General features: G+C 37.4%; 1 protein-coding gene across 1 annotated transcript in view; it reads right to left on the reverse strand.

Moving 5' to 3' along the window:
- The window catches only part of Ppp1r9a (protein phosphatase 1 regulatory subunit 9A), a 262,450-nt gene that overhangs the window by 74,940 nt on the left and 161,632 nt on the right, over positions 1 to 25,878 (reverse strand). The window contains exons 4-6 of the mRNA XM_035451403.1: positions 24,060 to 24,164; positions 9,113 to 9,248; positions 3,680 to 3,745 (exon numbers count right to left, since the gene is read on the reverse strand). Of these exons, the coding sequence (XP_035307294.1) occupies positions 3,680 to 3,745; positions 9,113 to 9,248; positions 24,060 to 24,164 (307 nt within the window). The remainder of the gene's footprint in view (positions 1 to 3,679; positions 3,746 to 9,112; positions 9,249 to 24,059; positions 24,165 to 25,878) is intronic.

Here is a 25,878-nt window from a genome sequence, read left to right on the forward strand (position 1 = left end):
CTTTCTAGCACACTGTTGGGTATTAAAATGAGGTCAATTTTGAGACAGACGGAACAGCACTCCCAGTTACACCCAGTCATGATGTGTGACCTATGATAACTATTACCAGATATGCTTAAGTGGCTTTTACATAATTTGAATTTAATTTTAGATTTTACTTCTCATCATTAGGTTTTGTGACCAAGGTTATAACTAATTAGTTCCTTTACCTTACACTCTTAAGGTTTTACTACATTTCTGACATTGAAGTTAATACGACTATTATTCTTATGTCTGCAGACAGAACTTCTGTAGAATTTGTTATACTTGGTAATGATTTACCTCATCTTTCTTTCTTGTCTTCTTTCTTCGTATTTCATCATATGGTACACACTCCTTACCTTCCTTTCTCTCCTCCCCTTGCTGCTGTTTGTTATACATGGTATTTTGTTTCCCTTTTAGTTTGTACTTTGAAACTGTAAGCTTTGATTGAAGTTAATACAGCCAAGAAATGATGGGCTTGTATTTCTTGTAAAACTCAGCACATATTTAAGCTGCTATGACACTCATTTCTCACACAAAATGTCTCCTTCTTTGCTATTTAGCAATAAGCTATGCTTATCAGCGATTTTCCCCGGGGTGGATCTACTTCCATCCACAGAGATAGTGGCCCATGGCATTCCAGCTATATGACGAAGTTCTCCAAATAGCCATTTAATTTAGAGTATGCATGGCATTTTGTCTACAATAACTCAAGCCAATAACAGTCATAGTATCGTTAGAATAACTATGTGTTAAAGATTAAGATGAATGAAAGAAGCCAGATAAAAACAAGCACTTTAGATGTATTTCATTAAAATGTCACTCTAGAACTGGCCAGCTTTAACCTGTAGAATGAGCAAGTAGAATGAACAGTGCTTCTGGCTGAGAATAACTGCAAAGGTCACCATTTGGGGCAAGAGAAATGGCCTACAATGTGATGGGGTGATAATATTTTTTAAGCAAACTCTTAGCTTAAATACATTAAAAACTGGTATATATTATCATACTCAAATTGTTCCTCATTGAATTTGATTTCAAAATGTGCTATAATAAAAATAATAAATTATACATTTAAGATCTATGCCTTTCTCTCTTATGTTAATCTTATCTGTATAAAATAGCCATTTAAATCCCTTTAGAATTAGGAACACCAGAACTCAGAGGTGTAGCAATGATGCCAATTTCAAAGGATTGGATCGCTTATGGAGGCAGGCACACAGCTGCCACGTAGAGGCAGGGTCTGCTGGCCATTCATTCTTCATTGCTCATGAAAATCACTTCTGTGACTGAAGGCTATTTCTAAGTTAACATATTCAAAGTAAAAGAAGGGCATCTGTGCAGTACAGATCTCGACATCATTTAGGTTACTTTGCCTACTGTGTTTCTATTGCAAGCATGGGAGTAAGAAGCCATGTTCACTTGTGGTAGAGGGCAGAAGCTGGTGGGAGGAGGGCAGTCACCGTGCATCAAGGGTGGATGTGATTGGGCCTCCAGCATCTTCCCTATTTCCATCCGCTCTCCAGCCTTGCTCTGTGTGACACTGATCCTATTCCTGCATTCGGTACAGTTCTTTTCTGCTGTTAACTGACTGAAGAGGCACCGACAGAATGGGACAAAAATCTTTGTCTGTTATATATCTGACAGAGGATTAATGTCTAGAATATACAAAGAACTAAACACTAAGAAAATAATGAACCCAACTTAAAAAATGGGCTGTGGAACTGAACAGAGAGTTCTTAAAAGAATAAATACCCAACATGTAAGAATTTTGTTTTGTTTTGCTTCTCAAGAGAGGGTCACTATGTAGTCTTGGCTATCCTGGAGCTTACCTTGTAGATCAGGCTAGCCTTGAGCTCAGATATTCACCTGACTCTGCCTCCCAAGTGTTGGAATTAAAGGCTGCACCACCATGCCCAGTGATAAATATTTTTAGAAGTGTACAACATCCTAAGCCATCAGGAAAATGCAAATTACATCTATTCTCCAATTTTATCTTTACTTAATTCATATGATTCAATTCAGTTCAATTTCTTGTTTTTTTCCTACTTTTCCCAGGGCTGTGGTCACTCCTGTGAGAAGTAGAAATCATCAACCATGAAGACCTGTTTTTTTTTTTTTTTTTTGAGGAGATAATAAGCTAATGGGAGGTATTTATGAGCTACAAAATGTAGTGATACCCATGGTGCTATTGGCTCATTAAATACAAAAGATGCTGAGTTTAGCTCTCTAGAGAGCCCCAGAGGGCTTGGTGAGTAGATGAAACCTAAACAGAGCCCTGAAAGGCAAACAAGATGAAGTAGACATGCAAGGGCAACCAAGAGTCCAGACCGTGAATGCCAGTCAAGGCAGACAAAAGGCAGAGCCTACCACAACTCACTGATAGCCCACTGGAAGGCAAGTTGGCTTCCCAGGGTAGAAGGGCATGTTGCTTTCTGTGATTCAGCACTTTAGAAGTCTTTTGGTAAAAGTTATATTCAATTTACAAAGTAAAATATTTTCAAAGTTGGAAAATATCATTTATACTTGTCCCCATGCCACCTCCTTGGACTCCAAACTCTGTTGTGTTTTTCAATGTGATACAGAATCACTCAATCAGGCTGCTCGGCAGACAAAGTCTAAACTTTCAAATAAATTTGTTGGCTAGAAGGATTTAACAAAGTGAGCTTTCTGTTGTTTTTGGATCTAGATCAGAAATGACTAATATTATATATACTGTGGCAGCTAGAAAGAAAGGAATAGGAAAAATATAATTAAAACACTTCCACTATAATTCTTACAAACCACACAAAGGAAATGAGATACAAAAGGATGACTAAGCTGAGGCAAAGGTTCCTGTCCTAACTCTTACTATCTGTGGCCCTGACTTTTCACTACCTGTGATCAGTGTTATACACAAAGAATATTATTGAAATTCATAGTGAGGTACAGGATGATGTTCAAGAATAGAGTCTTCAGAAGCCTCTTTTCTAAGAATCTCATGATTCTGTGTTTCAGTGATGGAGACCAGTGAAAATGTGAGGTTTAGAAACAAAACGATATAGCTTAAGAATTTTAAAGATCCAACAAATTTGCAGCCTCTGGACCACTATTAGGTTTAGTTCTGGTTATGAGTCAGGCCTTTCTTATCATCAGCTCATGAACCTCTTAACCACACACCATTCTGTTGTAAGAGCCACTATTGTTATGACTATTTAAAGTTCAACACTGTTTGTGATTTGTCTATTCTGTATGTTCACCAAATATATAGTGAAAATTTAAGAACTTAACTTAGTATCAGAAGATTCTTTTGGTAAAAAAACATATTTAAGCAGGAAATAAATTGCCATGTACACGGTATTACATAAAAGTTATATAGCCCCAATACTGAGTTTCTTTGTAAAGTTTTCCCTTTAATTTGAATCACAAAACATTTAAAGAGTTAGCGGTTAAATACACCCATAGTTAAATATTAGGAAGTAGATCCAACTTACAGACCTGTATGTAAAATGAATGGTATATTTTTCAAACCATTATTTTCAGATTATTATTCACTACACAAAACAGAGAGCTCCAGAAATGCTTTTTAGGGAATAGGAAGTTAATAAGACGTGTAGAATATTTAATTTCACGCACCGAGCAAGAGAGTACAGATAAGCAGATTTTTCTGCCAAAAACAAACCTTAAGGAAACGGTTGTTATTGTTATTGCAGTTGCCAGACATTCCTTGCAATTCAGCCACAGTGTTCTAAAATGTTGACAGAAACAATTAAAGAAGGTTTCCTCCCAATCCCAAGACAGCAGGACAGAAAAACATCAAGGTTCAAGTGTTGGCTGGACCACACACTGTCCAGTACCAACAAGAGCCTGCTGTACCTCCACGCTCAGTTTCCCAGATCAGAGACACAGGACTATGTCTCTCTGCATTATTACATTCACAGTAATAAAAGACTAGCAACAAACATTTCTGTCTCTTGCTCATATAGAACAAACTATATCCAACCAGGATCAGTAAACAGCCTGAGTCAAACTTAGTGCTAACCCACAATGTTTTCCCCCACAAAAATTTAGTTTTGTAAACCCTTTTTAATATGTATGCAACTACAATTTCCATTACACTTTTGCTTCCATTGTTATACTTTAACAGAAGGAATAAAAACAAATATTCCTGTTGGAAGCTGCTTTAAATTGCATACAGTACATGAAAAGATTCTAAGAGACAAAGTGTCACAATATTATTATAATGATATGAATTTCTAGTAACAAAAACAAATAATAAAGGAAAAGAATAAGTTGTATTTTAAGACACAGCTTTGTTTTCTGGTGACGATTTAGCATGTTATAATCTGTTTGTTGCCTAAAGAGAGGTTGAAATGTCATTTGTGATAAATGGCTTTACACAGTGGTAAATATTCCACTATTGAAGGATCTTTAAGGAAGTAAAATAATCATATCATGTTAAAAAGTATTTGTAAATTGACTTCTTTTAACTTCAGTATGAACCAAAAGAGACACAACTGCAGTTGGTTTGATTTCCAGGCTGAGCACACAGCACTTCAAACTGCATGATGTTCTTATATAGAAATGTAGTCAAAAATGCAAACACATTCCACACAAAAAATAACAGAATATCACCTAGCCACTACCACAGAACATCAACAGTTCCAGATTAAAATGGGAGATCAAACATTGTCAAATTCTACTTGAAAATTTTACCATACACATAGTTTCACGGCACCGTGTGAATTGAGGGGTTTATTGAATCCTCCATGGTTACCTTTCAAATTGGAAAGAGAGGAAGGAAGGAAGGAAGGAAGGAAGGAAGGAAGGAAGGAAGGAAGGAAGGAAGGAAGGACGGACGGACAACAACAAAATTCTAGTGGGCGTGCAGTTCTCTTAAACCCAGAAATGCGCTGTCACTGAGCGCAGATGTGCATGTGTGTGAATCTTTCAGCCTTCAGATTTCTATCACCTGCTCTTTGGGGAATCCCTTCCTATTCTTCAGCCTTCAGACAGGGCCACTTGTGCTTTTCCAAATTAGAATGCTTAACAGAGAGTGCCCAGAAACAGGAATGCAAATTCAAACAGAATTGGCTGTTTGCTTATTGGAAACTCTTCTAGTTTAAATATTTGGAGAAAAGCAGAAGCAGCAGAAATTTAAATAGTTTGAGGATGATCTATACATTTCAAATTCTATCAGAGCATGACTTACACTTTCCTAAAGCATTATAGCAGATGAACAGAGGCGTAAGTAATACATGACAATCTTTCCCTTCACAAGGGGCCAGTGTCCTGTAACAACTGCAGGAAATATTTCTCACATCCAGATGTTTCCTGTACAGCCAATTCAAGCAACCTGTCAACGTGATGTGCTCCAAGTTAAAATGAACCTTGCATAATTTGATCAAAAACAGAAGCACTGCACCCGTCTGTGGGTAACCCCGTTTCAGCCTTGCTTGGGAAGTAGCCAGTTGAACCTGGTTGCTCTGTGTCATCAGAGGGTTTCCTGGCTGTGTCCAGGCAAGGTCACAGGAGATACTGGCAAATAAAATGATTCTAAATTTGAAATTACAAGAAGATTCTGCAAATTACAAGAGAAGTGAAAAGCCCTGTGACTGACTGTACATATTCAGGCCTGTCCTAACAAAGATACGCAAATCAATAAACTGCTCAATTATATATGAAATTAAATCAATTATTCAAGGCCCATCTATCCATTGGCTATCCAATATTGGTTCTTCTCATGTCCCTCACATCTTGGTCATTTTACTTTTCATTAACAGAGGAAGAGAGTAAACAGAAAACAGAGATAACACTCCAATCCTCCAACTTAATATTTGGTAGCATTAATTAAAAATTTGAATCAAGTGCCAACATTGGAAGTTCTAACAATGGAGTAAATTTTCATTGTTTGTACAGCTTTCATCTTTCCTGTGAACAGAAAATTAATGGTTGCTTCTGCCTGTGCTTTCGGTGGGAAGAAGGCACTGTGGAACACCTAAGAAAGCAGAATACAGGAAGAAACACGAGGGAAGAACCTGACTTCAAGGAGGTCAAGGTTAGTTGCATTAACAGAGTAGTGAGTTTCTGAGTTTGACTGTTACAACTCATAAAAGGATGAGAATATTCAACTCAATCTCTTCTCTAAAACATTTCTATACCAATTAATCTTCTCTTTAGACTATGTAGATGATACTTAAACATAGCTCCCTACAGCAAAGCAAGTTTTCAAGGGTTCAATGTCCCTCTTATTGGAAATACAGAACAGGCTCACAGACCTGAGAAACTACAAGGAACACCACCTCTCAAAACAAGAATCCTCTTAACACCTTTTGTTGCCCAGTTATTCTGTTTCTTAATAGAGACAGAGCCATGAGGGTGTCCTGTGTGCTTCATTCAAAAACAGCGCACTGTGGTGCTCAGGCTCGGGGGCCAGAGAGAGAGGGCACCAACCTGAAATCTGTGAAGCACTAGCTGAACAGCTGCAGAAAACAAAAACAAAAACAAAAACAAAAACCCTTGGTTACTGGATTAGTAAGGGGGAAAAGAATCTCTCTCCAGTACCTTAAAGGTTCAGTGAGATTGACTCCTAGAAAACTTTATGGTCACTGCTTACTCACTCTTCTCCCACTAAAACCCATGCTCAAGTGGCAATGAACTCTACTTGCTCTGCTTAAACAAACAAGAAATACAATCCACACACCAACTAGAAACTTGGTATGATGTATGTTCCTAAGCATAAATGTTCCTTGATTCTTTCATTTATTCACTATGAAATTAGAGTAAAATCATTTTCCATCCCCCTTTTCTTTTTCCCTTTTCTCTCCTTCTTCCTCCCCTTCCTCCTTCCCTATCTCTGCCTCTTCAATACACACAGAGAGGGTGCAGGTAAAGAAGAGAGGGAGGGAGGGATAGAGAGAGAGAGAGAGAGAGAGAGAGAGAGAGAGAGAGAGAGAGAGGAGAGAGAGAAGAGAGAAAGACAGAGAGAGAGAAGAGAGAGACAGAGAGACAGAGAGAGAGAGAGAGGAGAGAGAGACAGAGAGAGAGAGAGAGAGAGACAGAGAGAGAGAGAGAGACTTTAGAAGCTTACATTGAAACTTTTGGGGGGCTAAATGTGATCAATCAATTCCTCAAGCAACTGGAAGAAACATGATTATGAGATATGAAATTTTTACTGAAGGAGGTTTAAAATGACTGGGTTATCTTAGTGACTCTCCCATACCTGCAAGCCTATATTCTCTTTAGTTAGATGCAGGGAAACAAAACAAAATCAACATCCTATCAGGCAGACCTTGAACTCAAGCTCCTCAGGCCTCTTGCCTGTGCTTCCCCAGGCTGGGATTATCTGCATGCTTCCACACACAGGTCTAGACCAGACGCTTCCTTTCTAAGTGGGAGCCATTAGCCACTAGAAGGAGTTCTGAGATGTAGCAGGCCCTCTATACTTTACAGCCAAGCACACAGTGACACAGAGCCTTAGCTGAGCCTTTTCTTTCTCTACTACTTGATGTCTCCATAGCCCCAGAAACATCAGTTACAAAACTTTTCTATCAGAGTAGAGAGGCAAAAATCTAATCCGTAGAAAATGCAGCCTAGATGCCTCTAACAAAACATAAAACACTAGAGTAGGGAATTGAAAACTAGGTCAAATATTTGAGGAGCTCTTGTGTTTAGTTTCAAAATCTTAGATAATGTATTTTTATGCTTAGTTTTCTAGTACAAAAAGAAAATTCATGTTAAATATAATCCATAATGCAAAAGGAAATGGAGGAAATAATTCTGAGAGACTATTTCAGTCATGGACACGCTCTCTACTATATTATTCTTCCATCAAAAGTTAATTGATGCCAAGTATGGTGGCTCACACTTGTAACACCAGAAGCAGAGAGGCTGAGGGGAAAAGGGTTGCTATGAGTTCAAAGACAGCCTGGGCCAGCTTGAACATAGGGAAAACCTGTCTCAAGAAACAAACAAAAGTAGAACAAAACAAAATGTTAATTGATATGTGATCTGCAATCTTCTAATATAAGAAATGGAGACTGTTTCCTCGTTATACCATAAACACATGAAAATTTAACATATAGTTGGGTTAAGACATGCCAAATTAAAATTTACATGAAGAAGACCTGAACGTCCACTCATTAATCTCTTGCTGAGTCCTAGATAAAAGCAAAAACATAGTCTGGATAAATAATATATTCAGATGGGCAGAAGTGGAAGGTATGAAATCTCACTGTGCTATCTCAGCTGACATAAAGAATATGTATTTTATCTAAGCATTTACACATTTATGAAGTATGAAATACTACAACTAAACTGTTGATGAATCTTTTGACATGGCAATGTGAAACATGTGCACATCTGAATGTGTTTGTAATAAAGTGTGTTGTCCCAGCCTATCAGTGTGTACTTGGCATTGACATTAGAAACAGTCCAGCGTCTGTGTCTCATTACAGCACACAAGGGTTCCGGAGAGCCGTGTTCACTTGGGAGTTAGTGTTGACTCATTTTACTTGATCTTCTACAGAGCTCAGGATGCAAGATCATTCCAATATGTACCTGTGTCATGGGACATGTACTAGTGGAAATGCTTTGCTCTGCATTATGTTAGCACAGATCACTGTGAACACATCCAAAAAAACTTTCTCTTCCTGGGATGAGGGGGAAGCCTCTGGAAAACCTCAGCTATCTCCAGTGCTTTTCTGTCTGTTTGTGTATGTGTGTGTATTCATTTAGATGTTTTACTGATTCTTCCAAAGAGAAAAAAGAGTAATACATATTATTTTAGAACATTTGGAAATCATTGAAAACATATAAAGCAGAAAGAAACACCATCTAATTCCAACAATAGGTACAGCCATTATTTATATGGGTTCTGCTTGTTTCTATGAATTTCTTTTCAATAGTGTGTTAAAAGTTAAGACTGCTTTGCTTTGACAGTGTTCCAGACACCATGGATTAACTTATAAGAGACTATCAGGTACAAGTGATATTTCTTTTCCAAGAGGTCGAATTTCAGCTCAATGTAGATGACATCCTCCTTAGGAAACTGCAAAGAGCCTGATACAGGAGCAACATGGTGAGACATTCAAGAAGAAACAGTTGTGGTCCCTACCTCATCATCATCAGCATCATACTGGGCATAGTGGCGCTCAAGCAGCTCCCTCTGGCGCCTCTCCTGTTCCAGGGTCTGGCTTATCAACTGGGCAACCTCGCTCACTTGTCCTGGTTTTTCTCGCCCAATAATGAACCTGTGGAAAGGTTAACAGAGGATAGGGTAACATAGTCACAATCATCCAGCTAAGAAGAGTGGCCACACTCAAGCCAGAGCAGAGGCTTTTTAGACTAAAATGTACTATGACCTATGTACTCCATATAGCTAAGAGATGATAGATTTACTCAGCCAGGAAAGCGATTTTACACACACAGCTAAGCAAAGAAAGAGAAAGGTGAAAATAAAGGACCATCCATGAAGAAAAACACTCAGGAAAGCTATAACATGTAATCTCTCCTGCAGTATTTTACATATTCTGATGACTTAAAACATGGAAGCCAGGACATTGTCTCCTGTACCTGATAATCTAAAACACTTCTACAACAGTGTCCCATAATATTGCAAAAACTGCTTGGAAAACATTTTAATAGACCTTACCCTACATTGGATGGCTAATGGAGGGACACTGACTTTTGCTGAGTTACAAACACTTTGGTAACGAGGAGGAGAAATAGAATGTTTTAGATGTAATTTGTTTTTAAAAAGAGAAATTATAAAAAGAGGTGCTATTATTAACCAATTGTGTGTGTGTGTGTGTGTGTGAGAGAGAGAGAGAGAGAGAGAGGGAAAGAGAGAGAGGGAGAGAGAGAGAGTGAGCCCTTGCTGGTATAATGTGTTTTATTTAACATTTTATACCCTTTCACATTAATATATGATTCTATTTTTCAAAAATGCATATGTCTACAGCATATGATTCTAAATATCACTTAGCATCATTATTTTAAATGTGATGCTTAGTCTTTTCTACACTTAATTGATAAATCTCCCTTGACTATAGGATGTTGTTTTATCCAGTATTAAACCATAAATCACCATTTTCTGTATAAGGACACTGAAGATCAAAATTCTTGTTTTAGATGTTTCTAGTTAATTGCCTTTCCAAAACATGTTCACATAGTTTCAAACAAGACCTGGCTTAGAATTCAGCTCAGATGCTCATTATCTCACTTACCTCTGGGAGTCAAGTATAAAAAGGATTCTATAGATTTTCTTTGTCAAATAAAATTCAAATTCAGTAAGACACATCTATTTTAAATGTCTGGTTCAATAAGAATGACAAGCACATAGGCCCATGATTACTCTATCAATGAAAATATGGGGAACTTCTATCAACCCAAAGCATTTCCTCATACTGCTTTCTAGAAAACGCCTTCACTCTGGTTCCACATTGATCTTCTGGAGTTTCACTTAAATGGAACTGTGGTGTCTGGTAAATGTTTTACTGTATGGGATACGTATTTGAGCCATGTATTCTTCTATTAATAGCTCTAAAATTTAGATGGATTTTAGATAAAATGTATCGTTACTACAAATATTTGCATGTGAGCCTTTACAGATATGTTTTCATTCTCATTTAGCAAATAATTAATAATAGAGTTGAGTCAGATTGGCAAATGCACGTGTAACTTTCCAAAGAGTTGCCATGGTGTCTTCTGAAGAAAGGGTACCACTTCATAGACTCCTCACAATGCACCAGACCGACGCCTGAAGCACATCCTCACTAACACCTGGTGCTGCCAGCCTGTGGAGCATCAGTCATTCTCGAGGGCATCTGCAGGTGTCAGTGCTCTCAGGACAATAACTAAATTCACACTTTACCATCCAGGTCTCTTCTTTCATGAAATATCGTTTCAAAAGTTTATCCACTTTTAAAAAGTGAGTTGTCTTTATGATTGAGGTGCTATGACTCTTAACATGCTTTGTACCTATCCTTGTCTATTTATCTTGCAGATATGTATACACAAAAAATGTACATTTATGCATTTATGTGTTTAACCTATTACACTCTCCCAGTTTATGCTTTCACATCTCCGCTTCTCAAATTATGTCTGTGAGTTTTTAAAACAATCATCAGTTTCTGCTTCAACAGATGACCATCTACAGTATCATGTGGGGGAGACGAATTCACACTTACTATGTGATGAAGTTGTCAAGTCTTTTCTTCATCTATTTGTCAACACAATAATAAACACAGACCTGCCAATGGCAGACTGAGAAGATTTTCATGAATAAACTGTTGAATCACATGTAAAATAAAAAATGATGTGTTTCAATGAATTCTAATTTTTAAGATTTTTTTTGCCTACTTTATGATTAAATCTTTTTTCCTTTAATTTAAAATTTCTTCTCAAAGTTAAATTTAATATTCAGGTACAATGTGTCCTAAGGGTAGTTTTTTTCTTTCTAAATAGCCAGTGATTTCAACACCATTTGTTAAAGACTGTTCTTTACAAACCCTGAATTACTTGACTAAATTGTGGCAAATCAGTTGATTGTGTGTTTGTGGGATGATTTCTGGACTTTGCAGTCTGTTCCACTGAGATGTGTTTATAAATCTACCAATACAATATTCCCATGGCTGTTATATAGTAAATCCTGAAACTAGGTGATAAGTTTTGACCTCTGTGTGTCTTTCTTCTGCATCTGCATATAGACTTTATAGTCAGCTGCCTATTTTCTCTAGGAAAACACACCGGGGTTGGGTCTGGAATTGCTTTGAAAAGCCATGTTGACAATATGAGCTCATCTGATCCATGAACATGGGATATGTCTGTCTTTACTTAATGGTCACTTTCTCATATCACAGACCTTAAGCAATTTTTTGTTCTATCTCCAAACAGTCTGTGCTTTCTGAAGTAAATGTCATACTACTATTTTTTACATTTTAGAATGCTGAAATGTAATTGAATCATAAATCCTGGATTTGTCTTTTACAATCTAGTTAAACTCAATCACTATTTCTGTGAGTTTTCTGTAGATACCTTAGCATTTTGAAATAAGAATGTATCTACCATTAGGAAACACATTTTGACTTCTTCCTTCCATGTTTGTGTTTGTCTGTACGTGTTAGTAAGGTTTCACAGCATTCTTTGTTTTGTTTCCTAGTCTAAAATGAGAGTTCTGAATGGCTACGAGGTACATAGGATGATTTAACTAGAGATATTATAATCTCTATGATAAGGAAGTCTTTAGTGTGTTAAATTGATATTCAAATTCATTATGTTTCGATAAATACATATTTATCAGAAATTGTACCTCATATTACACATATAAAGAAAAATATAAAAACTTCATATCCTAGAACAGCTGTATTAGACAAGCCTAGACTGGCCTTTTATGTGTGTTTTTTAAAAAAGATTTGTTTATTTTATGTGTTTGAATGTTATTCCTGAATGTCTGTCTGCACCATGTATGTTCCTGTTGCCCACAGAAGTCAGAACATCAGATCCTGTGGAACTGGAGTTATCAATGCTCATAAGTCATCATGTGGACACTTGGAACTAAACCCCAGTGCTCTCAAGGAACATCAATTTCTCTTTGTTGTGGAATATTTAACTATGCAAAGATGTGTTGCTGTTTTACCTTGCCTGCCTAAGGCATCTGACTTGTCTAATAAAAAGCTGAATGGCCAATAGCAAGGGAGGAGGTATAGGAGGAACTTCCAGGCAGGGAGAGTAAATAGGAGGAAGAATTTAGGCATTGGAAGAAGAAAGAAAAGGAGAGGACAGGGAGACGCCAAGGGCCACCCAGCCAGATATGGAGTAAGCAGGGAAGTTCATCATACAGAATGAAAGAAAGGTAAAAAGCCCCTAGGCAAAATGTGGATGATTCAAAACAGGTTAAATTAAGTTAAAAGAGCTAGTAGGACAAGCCTAAGCTAAGGCAGAGCATTCATAATTAATAAGTCTCTGTGTCTTTATTTGTGAGCTGGTTGGTGGTCCTAAGAAAAGCCAACTATAGTTCTTAACCACTTAGCCATCTCTCCAACACTTTTCAAGTGTTGTTGTTTGTTTATGTGTTTGTTTGTTTGTTTGTTTGTTTTTGACACAGGGTCTTACTGCCCAACTCTGACTGGTTTTGAAATCACTATATAGATGAGGCTGGCCTCAAACTCACAAAGAGCATCCCTGCCTCTACCTCCTCAGTGCTGAGATTAGAGGTGTGTGCCACCATGCACATATTTTTTAATGTGTTTTTAAACAGACCACATAGTTAGGCTTAAGGTACTATCACTAATCTATTATAAAGTGACAGAGTAATGAACAAAATACATACTAAGGAAAAACATAACAAAAGCTCAAAGAATAGAATTCAAATTCATTTAACCCATTCATTTTTAATGTCAATTTGGAAATAATGTGATATAAAAGTACACCAGATTAATACAATTTCTCCTCCTCCTTCTCCAATTCCTCCCCTGCCACCCAAACTTCTCTTGAATTCATGACTTCTTTGTTTGTAATTATTGTTTAAAACATAGTACACACACACACACACACACACACACACACACACACACACACACACACACCCCACATGCAAAACATGTCTACCGAGTCAAATTAGCATTGGCCATATAGGCTTGGAAAACCCATTCAGTGTCTTGTCCCGAAAGGAAATTGATCTTCCCTTCCTCAGGAGCTCTTAGCTGCCGATAGCTCCTTGCCTAGAGTTAGGGCCTTATGAAATATTCCCTCATGTGTGCTGATCATTTAAGTCCAAACTTCTTTACCTTTGTTTGAAAATTATGTGGGCAGATCTTGAGGAGTAATAATGTTTACTGAAAATGATGAAATGTTTTCTAAGGACATTTGCTCAATACAATTTATAGAGAAAATAAGATTTGGAACTTCACTTCTTGTCAAACATTTGAATCTGTTGTTGCTAATTCTAAAGATGAATGAAGGTCTTGATAAAAATCTTATGAGATATTAAACAACAAATGCCCAAATGATAACATAATACATATTGCAGTAATAAATTATGTAACCACAAAATATAATTGAAAACTCTAACACAGAATGTTTCTATCTTAAGAAAATGACCACTGCTTCCAAACCAGAATTATTTATGATAAAGCTGATATGAATGAGTCACACACGATCAAACTTTGACAGGAACTAAAGATCACCCAATACTTCACAAGAAACCAGAACTTTAAATCATAAGGGCACTTTTGTTTATCATCAGAGCTTTCTGAATTTATTCACATAATTTAACATAATACACTATTTGTCCAATGCTAGTTTAGATGCAGAATCATCTTACTGTTTGACGAAATGGAAATTATTTCATCAATTCATAGGAATTGCCTGTGAGAGACAACAGAGCTCACAAAATGGTTCACGTCTAAACATGCTGACGTATACCCGAATATTCATCTAGGCAGCTTTTCTGAGACACGGTAGAAGACCATGCTACACACTTCTTTAACGCCTGTACTCTATTATGATGCATGGCATAGATTTGTTGTAATAGAACACCATCCTTTCAAGTATGACCCAGGGTGAAAGCATGCAGAAGTGGAAACAACCTACTCTCTATGCCTCATCTTCCTTATGTGGAAATTAGTATCTAACCTCATCCACCTGGGGGAGGGATCAAGAATAAAACATAGTTCACACAAAAGAGAACTGACCTGCATGAAAACCATGAGAAAACGACCTTGTTGAAAAAAATGTAACACTTAAATTACCTTTCCATATGTTTCTATGTTTGACCTATGTTTGGCTGAGTTCATAAATATGTTAGATTAGATTATGTAAGCAATCTGTCAAATGCAGAATTCAACATGAAATATCAAATTTAGCATGTTTATTTCAGTTATGGTTTAAGAGAATAGATATTATTTAAATAGCACATTTTAAAGTGTTAAAAGCATCTAAAAAAGAAAAAAAGTAGTTTTGATAATATAATTCCATCAAAGTATAAAAGCCACATTGGTTCTGTGACTTTGAATATGTCAATATTTCTAAGCTTTAGTTTTATATTTGTAACTTGAGTACAGTAAGTATTATAAAATACATACAAATAGCTCAGGCATTTGGTGCTCAGAGAACAACTGATAACTGATTACTGTTGCTTTTAATGTAGTTGTAGGCACCACTATTCCACGTATTTGAATGTATTTACATGTTTACTGTGAGCCCATCCCAATTCTCCCCTAGTTAATCATAGTTCTAAAAACAGTTTCAAGTTAAGCACAGGAAAAGCATAAAATAATTGACTGTGAAGAATTAACTATTAGAAAAAGGGCTGAATGCAGGTCATGGACAGGAGTTATGAAGCTGGCATAAAGCTAAATGCTTTTCTAGGTCTAACGGTCATGGCTTATTTTTGCTATTGTTTTGGGTGGTGGATAAGTATGGAAAACATATTTCATAGTGGAATTGTAAAATGCAGTGTTAAGCTCCATTGCTTCTGCTCTGACTACCTATCCTACCATATAGATCATTAAGATGTACAGATAAGCTTTGGTTATTTTTGGTGTGTGCTATCTTTTTTTCAATTTTTTGTGATAAAATTTATTTTTATAAAAGGATGTTCAGAAGACTTTTGTTTTTATTTACTAGCTATCTATATAATATGGATCACACATTAGGTCTTGCTTACAGTTTCAGGGGTTTAGTCTATTATCATCATGGCAGCACACAGGCAGACACAGTGCCGGAGAAGTAGTTGAGCGTTCTATATTCAGACCCAGCAGGCATCTTCCACAGGAAGAGAAGGATACGGAACTGGCTTGGGCTCTTAAAACCTGAAAGCCTACCACCAGTGACACACTTCCTTCAGCAAGGCCACACCTCCTAATCCCTCTCAAGTACTGTCACACCCTAATGATCAAGCATTTAAACATATGAACCTATGGCCACCATCTTTATTAAAACTACCATAGTCATGATATGTTAATGTCTACAGCTAGGGTCTAGGGTCTTCAGCATGGTTTCTTTCAGTGTTTTAAAAAAGTCATTAGCAAGATTTGATGGGGAGTATTTCACTAATCCTTTAGGCAAATATATGTGTATATATGCTAAATATATATTTTATATATGTAGTAAACCGAAACAAATCAGTTTTTTATTTTCATCTATTTTGAAGCCAAGCAATATGCATGTTCTACTCATTGGCATTTATATGTCTACAATACATGGGATTCTTTTGGTTCTTTTATCAAAATTTCTGGTGAGCTGTTAAAATATAAACCAGCTAACTTTGTATTTACAATTAACTAGGCTAAAATTGCAAATAGCCCAGACATTGTATGTGAACAATAAATGCCTGGCTTTCAGAAATAAGTTCCAATTAAAACAATCTCTAGTCAAAAACGGCACACAAATAATATTAAAATTTTAATTAAATATAAAATATTGCAAACTTTACCTCTCCCGCCCCCCAATTTGGCACTTGTATGGCCCTTCTCTGAAATGTACAGCTCTTAAAATATTTAACTGGAAGCTATTGAGCAAATGCTGGCAAACTGATCACCCATCACCCGTTGCTTTCAGTAAAGCATGGGGCCAGCAGGGATAAAGGACACACCAGCCTTCTGTGTCTCACTGCTTAATCTTACATCCTGCTCTTTTCCATGTTGGGATTAGGTTACACATAAAATATATCTGTAAAAATACATGTATACAAATGTGTTAGCTTTTAAAAGCAAGACTCGAAGTATTTAAACTTAATTATGAACACTATTTCACTGAAGTGAATTCTTATGCAGTACTAATTATGGTATTTTTTCTATATCATATTTAATGCAGTACTAATCCAATGTAGTACTAGTTATGGTATTTTTTTCTATATCATATTTTGATGTTAAAAGGGTAAAGTCCATTTCTTAAAAGTTGCCTAACATAAAGACTACACATTATTTAACAGATGTAACCCTAAAAGAAACTTCTCATAATGTTATCATCCTAGCTGGAAATAGCATTTCTCTAAGAGTTCTAATGTCACAGGTTTAAATATATATGCACGCAATTATTAAGTTGTTCATCTACAAAATACTAAACTGTATTCAGTGATAGTGGAAATTCTTTCATCACGTCAAGTCCCCCTTAATTTGTCTCGGGAAATCTCTGTTGGTCTCAATCTTCCTAATGCCAGCAATTGTTGTCTACTTACATAATTAAGATTAAAAGCTCCTCCATATGCTGGAGGTGGTGGCATGTGACCCCAGAACCTAAGCTGGAGGATTGCTTTAAGTTAAAAGCTACCTTGTCTCCATAGAAGTTCTAGGTCCACCAGAGTTACATAGTGACACCCAGTCTCAAAGAATTAAAACAGACAAAAGCAAAACAAAGTGTTCCTTCACACATGTTGTAAAATCCATAGTGGATTTTCCTCTGGGGGAAGAGCATGGCCTACAGTGACTGACGGTGTTTGTAACACAGAATATGATCAAGAAGTCAGAATAGCTGGGGGAGAAACAGGTAGAAGTTCCTTTGCCACTCTCCATAGATGTGACACTCTGTCTTACACGATCACAAAACAAAGATTCCAATAAAAAGGAAAACTCTGAGTTGTCACCTATGCTATAATGCAAAGAATTATCATAGAAATGCTTCAGTCAATTGAAATTATTTCAAGATTTATTGCTCATTCATGATTTTCAATGAAGACGAGTTTCCATATGAAGAAATGAGAGCCCCGGGCATGAGTTTACATGTGCACAGTGCATCTCTATAAAACATGTACTCATTCATTTACATTTGCCTTTGCATATTATAGCTTCTTCCAAAGAGGATAAATATTTAAGCTTCAGTTAATTATTTTCTACTGAGTATAACTTCAATCCCTATAAAAGCCTGGCCTGCACATGATACACAGCTCCATCTCAAAGCAATTCAGTTCGCATGCTGAAAAAGAAAACACAGGACATGCATGGCTGTGGGAGACAGGCTGCTGGCACTTTCCAAAAAAAACATGCAAAACCTAATGTGAGTGACACTGTGAACAAATAGCAGTTGTCAGAAATATCTTCGTGCAGAAATAAAATCTATAACAATGCTGTACTGTACCTTGTGTGCTAAGATTGACGTCTGGAGTTCAAATAGAATCTAGTCATTTTCCCTCATAATTAATTCTTTCAAATGGTTTATAACTGTTGTTATATTTTCTTTATATTTTCTGCTTTTTAGGGGAAAATGCAATCTTTTAACTTTCCAAAGTAGAAGAAAATGAGTATTATTCCTCAAAACCAGTTTTTCTAAGATAGTCTATACATTTTCAGGGCTCTCCATTAGGCTTATAACAATAAACTAATTGTGTAGTGATACCTCCTTGAGTGAAGAGAGGGATATACTGACTCAATTTTATCAATTTAAATACCAAAAGGATGTCACACTAAATGGTGACAGGTTCTTGGTTACTGACATGACTGCATCTAAAGGACACTCTCTGTGCTGTAAGGTAACCCTATAGAGAGGTCCACATGAGCCAGCTTTGAAATGGATACCCCCAAAAAATTAGAATATAAAAAAATATAGTGTTTGGGATTACAGAATTTTAATGGAATAAAAAGCATGGAAACCATGTCCAGCACACAATAATGGACCAAGATACAGTAGGTCCTGCTGATAGCTGTAGATAAAAAAACAAACAAACAAACAAAAACCCAAAAAATATGTTGCAAATCCATGTTTGAATAAGAAAAAAGTTCAGATTCACATAATTGTATGGCAATATTTTCTGGTAAAACAGAAAAGCCAATAGCAATAAAATGTCTTTAAAAAATAAAAGTACCCAGCGTGATAAAAGAGACAGATTATCACTAAGAAATTCATTTCAACAAGGCAGACCACTGTTAGAGACCCCCCTCCTCCTCCTCACATTGCCATTGTCATTAACATCAATGCAGTACGATGATACTTTCTAGGAAAATCACAGAGAATGCCACACAACTTTTAATTCAGTTTTTTGCGGTCTTATATGTGGATAACAAAATTGACCAAGATTTAGTTGGATAATCTGATGATTGTTAACAACGATGCGCTGTAGAATAAACAACGTCATGAATATAGAACACTTTCATCAGTTCAAAAGCACTCCTGACTTCTTTGCAGGTTATGTGAGTACTTCCTCTACCTGTAGCTCTGAGTCATCGCAGACTCATTTTGTAATTATAGTTTTGCCTTTCCTAGTTTATACAATAAGTATCAAACTGGACCCTGGCTTCTGTGTGTGGCTCGAGTCCCTCCCTCTCTCCTTCCCTCCCTCACTTTATCCTTCCCTTCTTTCTCTCCCCATCCCCGCTATTTTGAGATAGGGTTATTCTGTGTATCCCTGGCTGTCCTGGAACTAGCTATCTAGAACAGGCTGGCCTCTACTCACAGAGATCCATCTACCCCTGCCTCTGCTGGGATTAAAGGTGTGAGCCACAATGCTACCTAACATGCCTGGCTTTTTCTATGTAATGACTCTGAGACTCCTATGGATGGAGATGGGTGTATGGGTACTCTGATCCTTTGCACTGCCAGGAAGTAGTTCACTGGCTGAGATATAGCACATTTCGTTCATCAAATGATCAGTTAAAGAACATTTCAATTATTTCTCTCTTTCAGCTATTATGAATAATGTTCCTGTGTGTATATCTTGTATAGATATTTGTCTTAGTGTGATGAGTAAATAAACAAGAAGAATTGCTGGGTGGCAGGCACAGCATGTGTGTGCTTTAAAAAGTATCCAACTATAAAGCAGGAAGACTGGAAATTGAAGGTATTCTTCAGCCACACAGCAAGGGAGAGAAAGGAGGAAAGTGGTGAAGCTGTCAAAACTCTTGTAAATTGTGTGACCTCTATTCCCATCACCATTAAATGCTCGAGATGATCTATAGTGCTTGTCAATACATAAAACTACCAATTCTTAAAACTGCAGCCTCTGGAATAGTGTACAGTAGTAGTGTTTCATGGTTGAGTAATGTGCAGTCCTTCAATGATTAGTGACGCTGGGAGGTATTTCTTGTACTCAGAAAAAAACATCCTTTGGTGAATTGTCTTTCTCAAGTACTTCAATGGAGGAAAATTCAGGAAGCCTCAACCCTACATAGAGAATTTCAGGCAACTGAGTAAAAGCTGAGAGAGAAGCACACCAATCGGTTGCCCAGAGCCAAACAGTCAGTGCTAAAAACTTATATCTAAGTAACATTAAGATCATTTAAAAGAAAAGTGTTGTAAATTTTAGTGCAATTTACCATTATTTCCTTTTATACCTTTTCTTACATTTTACAATTTTTAAACTAAGTCAAAATCATAAATATTTGCCCACTTAAAAATGAATTTAGGTTCTAGCTGATACATTTAGGTTTCTGATTGACCATAAACCGGTTTTTATTTGTGCTACAAGAAGAGGCTCAGGAGCTTTTTGCCTTGTTTTGAATCAGGTTCCCAGCCATTTGGTAAGAACAGTATAATTTCTTGCCCTGAAGTAATCTGGTATCTCTTTTTAAAAAATGAAACTAAGCTCAGTGGTGGTGTTACACACCTTTGATCCCAGCACTCAGGAGGCAGAAGCAGAGGCAGAGGCAGGAAGATCTCTGTAAGTACAAGGTCAGTATGGTCTACAGAGTGAATTCCAGGTCAGTCTGGGTTGTTACACAGAGCAACTCTGTCTCAAAAAACCAAAATAGGAAAAGAAAATAAAAAATGAAATTTGTGGAGGTCTATATTCTAGCCTCAGTCAATTCCTTCAGTTTTCATCAGGATTCTCACACCTCCAGGGGACTGCCTTGGTTATAACAGCCCTCAGCCAGTGAAAGCCCTCCAACTTTGATCTGTTTCAAAAGCAGTAACTTCTATAAAACAAACTGCTGAGACTTTGGGGTGCCATGTGGGTTATCCAGATTAATTTGGAAAAAGTTGAAAAATTAACTGATGCACAAACATGGTGTATTTCTTGACTCACTTAAGTTATCTTTATTATTTTTTTTCTTATCTGGTCATTCGTTGGTTGGTTTTGTTCTGTAACTGTAGTACTAGCTCCAAGGTCTTGCACATGTTACATCGTGCATGTGAGAAAAAGAAAAGAGTATCCAATAAAAGAAACAGAAGGTCTTTCCCAGTGTCCTGAGGTCACACTTAATGGTGGAAGACCAGGTTCTTCACTTATGCCAATGATTCTGTCCACTTCCACTGTTTTTGTTCACTTTACCTACCAAAACAACAAAAGTGGACTGAGGGTACAGCTCACAATGATATGACAGGGAGCAGAACAAAATCTGCTTTACAAGGACAAGATCAGCAGAGGGTCATGGGATGAATGCTAGGTGGCAACACGGCAATGTTATTAGGCTAACTTAGATTTCTACGCAGTAAACAGAGTAAAATAAGCAATCAGCAAAGATGTGATTTGTGAACAGATCCATCCATACATATATATTTGTTAGATATAACTGGCCCTGTAGATTCTGTGTGCCACAGGGGAGCCACTGGAGTAAGTCCTGGCAGGAGTCTCGGGGCCAGAGACTGACATTGCCAGTGTCTAAGAACCCGAGAAGAGACATTCTAGCTCAAACAAAGTTTGCATTCATCCTTCTGGACCTCTCCCGGCACCTCTGGTATTGCATGATGTCTATCCACACTGGGAAGGGTGACCTGTCTGTAGATGACTGATGCATTTGCTAATTAATGCTTTATCAGCTTTGTGGGCTAACTTAGTCAATTCAAACTGACAATGGAAAGTCAACCAAAACAGCCAAGGAAATCCTGGCAAGTTGTAAACCCATTTACTGTTATATACAGTTCTGATAGGCTGCTTTGTCTTACTCAGGAATTATACACTGGCATGCATGACAAAGTCATCCTTTGTCCCCTGGTGGTCCACGACACAGTTTTTGTCAGTATCAGGACCATGCACCAGGGCATTCCGTAGCTGAGCACCTGAGCAGTGCAGACCAGCTCTAGCTTAGTCACATGTCACAAAACATACTGTACAGTGCATTTGCTACAGTCTTCTTCTGACACAGTGTAGACAGAAGCTTCTGTCCTGCCCCGTCCTGCAGCCTTTCAGTCCCAAATAAACACACAGAGGCTTATAATAACAATAAACTGTTTGGCCTATTATTTAGGCTTATTACTAACTAGCTCTTACAACTTAAATTAACCCGTAATTCTTATCTACTTTTAGCCACATGGTTTAGTACATTTTCTCAGTAAGGCATTCTCATCTTGCTTTCTCTCAGTCTGGCTGGTGACTGTGTCTTTTCCTTTCCTCTTCCCAGAATTCTCCTAGTCTGGTATCTCTACCTATACTTCCTGACTGGCTACTGGCCAACCAGCATTTTATTAAACAGACACCACACAAGTCGTGTCTGAAGGATGATGATTGCTGTGGAACCACAGGAGCGCATGGAAGCACAGCCAGATGAGATCACCAGCAACAGGCCCAAGAGCTTCCACACCCAGTGCAGGGCCATTGGCAGTGTTCAAGAGGAGGTGGCTGTGATGGATCTGTGATTATTTCTACTCCTCTGTATTAGATCAACTACAGGAGTAAACAAAGGATCGATTCCCTTTTCCATAGCAGCACTTCATATTTTCAAAGCTGTAAATATGTTCTTCTACTAGAGATAGTAGTAGTATAGAATGAAAAGAGGATAGAGTGCAATGAGACAAACTACTTAAGAAGATACTTGCCACAGGGCGTTGGTGGCGCACGCCTTTAGTCCCAGCATTCTGGAGGCAGAGGCAGTCAAATCTCTGTGAGTTCAAGACCAGCCTGGTCTACAAGAGCTAGTTCCAGGACAGCCTCCAAAGCCACAGAGAAACCCTGTCAAAAAAACAAAAACAAACAAAAAAAGAAGATACTTGCCATTTCTCATGTATTGAAATATTAACACTAACGACCTGACCAATAGAGAGGACGCAAACAAAATAGGTGTGACCTACTGTCCTTTCAAATTCTTCCAATTGAGATGCATTCTTACCAGTTGAATGGGCATCCTATTTAGTCTTTGAGTTTGTCCTGATGTCCAATGAGCAGCTGCCAAGCAAGTCTTGTACCACGTGGGGAAGTGATGTGTGGATGCCACAGGGCAATCTGAAGAACAGCCATCGTATTTACTAAGGAGCCCACAGAGCCAGAGAGCATCATGGCAGGGATTCCATGACATCATTTTGCCTGCCTTTCTGAAGACTGTGAGTAGAAACACCAGACCCCATGTCCACATTTGTTCCCATTGTATTCCTTCAGACATCCTTTCAGCATCATGTGATGCTTGCCTACTGACAAAGCCGAAAGCTGGAACTCGTGCTTATACAATATCAAATATGCCGCCCAAGGATGCCGCTGTCCTCTTTTCAGTGATGTCACTCAACAGTATTTCACAATGACCAGCAGTTTCATTTCAACGAGGGGAGCACTGAGCTACTTTCACAGTTACACTCACTAAATTGTGTCTCCTTAAAGTGTTCATTCATGAGACTTTGTCAAAGTACAACATATTTACAGTGCTTTCACAAAAAGGAAATTTTAATTAAATAAAACTGATTTCAAAGTTCAACCAGAATTGGGTGAGATGGTTTTCTTATTTAACAGTCATACTTGTTACAACCAGAGTACTAGATGTAAATTCCAAGGCCTGAAGATTGTACCCTCTGTCCTATTAAGTTAGGAACGATACAATTCACCAAAGATAGATTCTGGCAGACTCTTAAAAACAATGAACAGATTCTTAAAATGCACTGCCTCAAATTATTCAGTCTACTTGTATAATAATGCATGCCCCTGGGGTGTGAACATCCATTTCAGTTTCAATTGTTCCAAAACTGGTTTTGCTAAAAGGAATTGAGAAGGAAATTACTATTTACTGAGGTGGTGACTAGGAATTCCATTGCCATGGCAATTCCACTGTGTTAACCATAAGGTACACCATACAGCTTAGCAACAGACCTGTTCCCACTCTTTTAGTATGCAGACAAAATTTTCATTGTAATTATAAATATCTATGGAGGAATTGCCATCCATAAAGTACAAAGTTACCAAGCTGCTCATTAGAAAGCCTCAGACTTACCTGACGTTGCCCTTGGTATTTCGCAGAACAGTTGCTGCAAAATTCTGTGTGACCCCCACCAGGCTGATTCCATCCACTTCTACAATCTGGTCATTGACTTGGATTCTGGAGAAAAAGAGAAAACAGCACCCACAGTGAACTCATCTGCTAAACCAAGAAAGTAACTTGACCAAACTTTTGCTGACTCCAAACGTATCTTCTGCACAATAAGCTCCAGACTGTAGCCAAATCCTTAGTATCTTTTCAAGATTGAAGTGACAGAGCTCAGTTAGCACAGGGCTTGCCTTCCAAGTACAGAGAGCTGAACTTGACACCCAGAAACCATGTGAAAATGTTCACATGTGAATCCTGGGGCTTGCTGTCAAGCTAGTCAAGCACATTTAGCTAATCCAAGGCCCAAGAGACACTCTATCTCAAGAAGAGGTAAAGCACCTTGAGGAACAAAACTCAAAATTGTTCTCTTAGCCTCTACATAACACACATGCACACATACCTACATAAACATATCAAGTATGTACACATGTAGACATTACAAAAAATAAGTTCCATCAAAAGCTAGAAAAGTAATAGTGAAAGGAATCAGTTTATCACACATATTCTTAAAAAAAAAAAGTAACTATAAAGCCTGGAAGCTCTCTAGCATGTTTTGTGCCTAATGAAATCTAACAGATACAGCTAAAATACCCTTTGAACCTAACACCTAGTCCCTCAGGAAAAACATCAGGGACTGACTGCATCAGTGCTTCAAATATGCAATACTCACACGTGTGCATGTGTATGCTTATATACACTCAGATGTATGCTTATTTATGTATGTTCCTGAGATGCACATTTTATTAATACTGAGAAATGTGTAAGTAGTTCTAAATGTACACATACATTTTATATATGCCATCATGGAATACTGGTATGAAATTGAAAACATACACTCAAGAACCCAAATTTCCAGCTTGATCAAATATGAGCACTGTGTGATATGTGAATCATGTTTTTTATTTAAAATAATTCATTACAGAAATGGGGAAGCCCCTTAGTTGTTTTCCTATAATTTTATTGCCTTTATTTCTATAGTAGAGATGGCCACAAACTGTTTTTGTCTAGCAAGAGATGCCAATGAATACACATAATATAATGTAAGTTTCAAAAATTGCAAAGTGTACTTCTCGTCTTATTACGTACTTTAGTCACTCAATATTAAATTTGAGATTTTTCCTCTGGCAACCACAGTTGTAATTCTAGCTAATTCATCTTGACAACTATACCATAGTATCTTTTGTGTATCTACTTTCTGTAGATGGGCATGCATCATTTTCAAATTTAGCTATTATAAACACAGCTGTAAATAATTAACTTTCTATATGCTGTTTTTATACACATGAGTCCTTGGGTATATACTTGACTCAAAGAGTTTCAGTCACAGTAAAAATTAAACAAACATATGGGAATCGAAGAATCCTTGGTGTTTTCAGATCTTTTATATACTGTCAATCACGGTGATTCAGAACTAACCAAGCTTTATTATTCTGGCATTACTACATACCCTGTTCCTTAGAGAAGGCAAGGGAAGTAGACATGCTGAGGATGGAACCCAAGGTACGCAGGCAAGTTCTCCACCATTGAGCTATCAAATACTCTTTTGATCACATTTATTTTCTTACTACTTTCTGAAATGACAGTGAGCTAAATAAAATATTTGACCTATTTATTTTATACTCATAAAAGTCATCTTTTAGGTTCTTCGGTGTTCACCTGTATTTGAACATGGAATTCTAAAGGATCCACTGCACTGATCTAGTGGGCTTATGAAGCCTGTCAAACT

Source organism: Cricetulus griseus, assembly GCF_003668045.3.
Source record: "Cricetulus griseus strain 17A/GY chromosome 1 unlocalized genomic scaffold, alternate assembly CriGri-PICRH-1.0 chr1_0, whole genome shotgun sequence".
Lineage (NCBI taxonomy): Eukaryota > Metazoa > Chordata > Mammalia > Rodentia > Cricetidae > Cricetulus > Cricetulus griseus.